Here is a 2,904-nt window from a genome sequence, read left to right as displayed (position 1 = left end):
CACTAGAAAAGCAGAGAGAGATTTGCTCTTATCTGTTACAACACTGCATTTTTTTAGTTGTGTACCTGTTAGAATCTGGACTTTCATATGGTCACCTAAGATCCTAGAGGATTTACCAAACACGATTTTGATCGGCTGAAATGAGTTTTTTTTAGGGAGCAAATGCGGAGGGAGTGCCGAAGAGGCTGACGTTCGACGAGATACAGAGCAAGACGTATATGGAGGTTAAGGGGACTGGAACTGCGAACCAGTGCCCGACCATCGACGGTGGCTCCGACGAGTTCGCGTTCAAGCCTGGAAAATATTCTGGCAAGAAGTTCTGCTTCGAGCCGACATCCTTCACCGTCAAGGCCGAGGGTGTCAGCAAGAACGCACCTCCCGAGTTTCAGAACACCAAGCTAATGACCCGCCTCACCTACACCCTTGATGAGATCGAAGGACCTTTCGAGGTACCATTTCCCTATTTCCTTTTCTAAATTCCGACCATATTCTAATAGAATCTACCATCAGGTCTCTTCAGACGGAACCGTCAAGTTCGAAGAAAAAGACGGCATAGACTACGCAGCTGTCACGGTCCAGCTTCCGGGCGGGGAGAGAGTGCCGTTCCTGTTCACAGTCAAACAGCTCGACGCCTCAGGAAAGCCCAACAGCTTTGGCGGGAAATTCTTGGTGCCCTCGTACCGTGGCTCGTCCTTCTTGGACCCAAAGGGCCGTGGTGGCTCAACCGGTTATGACAACGCGGTCGCCTTACCAGCCGGAGGCAGAGGGGACGAGGAAGAGCTGACAAAGGAGAACATCAAGAACGCGGCTTCGTCCACCGGAGAGATCACTCTGAAGGTGACAAAGAGCAAACCTGAGACGGGAGAGTTGATCGGAGTTTTCGAGAGCATTCAGCCTTCGGACACTGACTTGGGTGCTAAGGTACCAAAGGATGTTAAGATCCAAGGGATTTGGTACGGTCAACTTGAGTGATGTTCCCACAATTACTTAGTCTCTGTATTTGGAACGAACCTCTTTGAAGATTCCTGTTAACGATCTTATAATCGTCTTGACGCTCTCATATTTTTCCGGTCATATGATCTTTATAATTCCCTAAAGTTGCAACCTTTTGAGCAATTCATATCAATTCAAACCATTTTTTCTATACGAATTCAAATATAAATATAAATAAACTCACCAATTTGCAATATTTCAAGAGTTCAAACAAGAAATGATATAAAATGACGTACAAACCAATATTGATGTATAGTCTCATAAGTTGAAAATCAGACCAAACCAATTGATTCACGCAAAATAATGTAAACAATTTCAGTGATAAGACATTGCTTATGCATTATTAAAGATAAATATTTGATTGGACTGTTTAATATTATGGTCTAATGATTTGTTTCCAGCAAAGCGAGAGAATAAAAGGGTAAACAAATCCACTTGGCGTCACAGTTACGACCTTTGCCTTTCTTTTCCTCGTGTCCCTTCATTGTGCTTCCCCTTTTTCTCTCTGTTTCTCGCGGAAAAAAGAGAGATTCCCAGAAAATGCGTTGATTTCTTCTTCTCCGTCCTCGGATGATGAAGAGAAATTGGCCGGAAATCGGATGGAGAATGTGCCGGGATCGTTCGGCACGAGCGCCAGCTTCGCTCTTCGCTTCGGTCAAATCGTTTTCTCTTCCGCTTCGCTTCTCTTCATGTGCTTCGACTATGGATTCTACGACTACACTGCCTTCTGGTAAATCTCCCAATTTTCAGGAAATTCCGTTTCTTTCCCGGATGAGTAAAAACCCTAGCGGTCGTATAAAAGTTGGGTGGGTTCACGATTTAGTTGTGCGATGACTTTGGGTTTGAGTAAACTGGTTGTGGAATTATCTCCGGTGCCGGTAGATTACCAGTTCGAGGTGATGAACGAATGAATTGTAAGGAAAAGGAAGAAAAATATTGTAAGGGGGTTGTCATGATTTGTGTAATCGAATCGGATTGTAGGAGTCTAATGCTTGATCAGACTTTCAGAATTGATTTCGGTCTCCGTTTGTGGCTTGATCAGAGTTCTTGATGACTGGTTAATCAAAATTCGCTCGTGCGAGCTTTCAATTTTTGGGTTTTTAGAGTTCATTGGTTTAGAACTATTTGCTTGGCAGATGGATTCCATATGAATCAAACCAAATAGATTGGGGTTGCCATCCATAAATTTAATCAGAAAGGATTTCACCGTTGTGAGAAATGATAAAGCAGGATTTTCAAATGTCAAGTATGAAAATCTCTTAAGGACCTTTAGTTGGTTCCATACGATACATGCTGCGTTTTTTTTGGTTATAGATTCATCAAATTACACTGCTTTCAGCTATTTGGTGACTGTAATGGGACTGGTGACTCCATGGAGTATGACACTGGCACTCTTTGACGCCTACTCTGTACTTGTGAAACGCCTTCCTCCACAAGCAAGAGTGCTGTCCATTGTTGTTTCTGGAGATTTTGTAAGTAAAAGAACACATCCATCGAATACCCATAATAGAGTTCAGTCTCTTCTTCCTCCTAACCCGGAAAAGATTCTATCTTTATGGTTACAGGTTCTGTCCTTTCTCTCCCTAGGCGGTGCCTGTGCCGTGGCCAGCGTCACAGAACTATTGCTTGAAGCTGGCGGGCCGTTCTGCCGCAAGAAGCTCTGCAGCAGATACCAACTCTCGGCCGCAATGGCCTTCTTGTCGTGGTTTTTGTCATTCGTTTCGACCATTTTCAATCTCTGGATTCTACCTTCAGCATATTCTTGACTGGAAAAGAGAGAGAGTATATAGTATATACGTGCAGGATGAATCAAAGGCGGCGGGGGCAGGCGGGGGCGGAATAAGAGATTGTGTTGAAAGCTGCTAGGGATACGTGGGAAGTGTGGAAGGTTGAGACTCGGGAAAGGATCCA

The 2,904-nt window shown here is 44.2% G+C and overlaps 2 protein-coding genes across 2 annotated transcripts; both read left to right on the top strand.

The window, feature by feature from the left end:
* The first annotated feature begins 138 nt into the window (after nt 1-138).
* LOC104807997 (oxygen-evolving enhancer protein 1-1, chloroplastic) lies at nt 139-1,106 on the top strand. The gene is made up of 2 exons (XM_010533473.2): nt 139-449; nt 511-1,106. Exons 1-2 carry the CDS (start codon nt 219-221, stop codon nt 970-972), a joined length of 693 nt encoding a protein of 230 aa, XP_010531775.1. The 5' UTR covers nt 139-218; the 3' UTR covers nt 973-1,106.
* Nucleotides 1,107-1,404: 298 nt separating this feature from the next.
* LOC104807996 (CASP-like protein ARALYDRAFT_485429) lies at nt 1,405-2,898 on the top strand. The gene is made up of 3 exons (XM_010533472.2): nt 1,405-1,723; nt 2,333-2,465; nt 2,559-2,898. The coding sequence occupies exons 1-3, from the start codon at nt 1,593-1,595 to the stop codon at nt 2,757-2,759; spliced, it is 465 nt and encodes a 154-aa protein (XP_010531774.1). The 5' UTR covers nt 1,405-1,592; the 3' UTR covers nt 2,760-2,898.
* The last annotated feature ends 6 nt before the right edge of the window (nt 2,899-2,904 follow it).

Source organism: Tarenaya hassleriana, unplaced genomic scaffold, assembly GCF_000463585.1.
Source record: "Tarenaya hassleriana unplaced genomic scaffold, ASM46358v1 Cleome1363, whole genome shotgun sequence".
In the NCBI taxonomy this organism is placed as follows: Eukaryota; Viridiplantae; Streptophyta; class Magnoliopsida; order Brassicales; family Cleomaceae; genus Tarenaya; species Tarenaya hassleriana.
The sequence above is the reverse complement of the archived record's forward strand: the minus strand, read 5'-3'. Positions and strand labels throughout refer to the sequence as shown.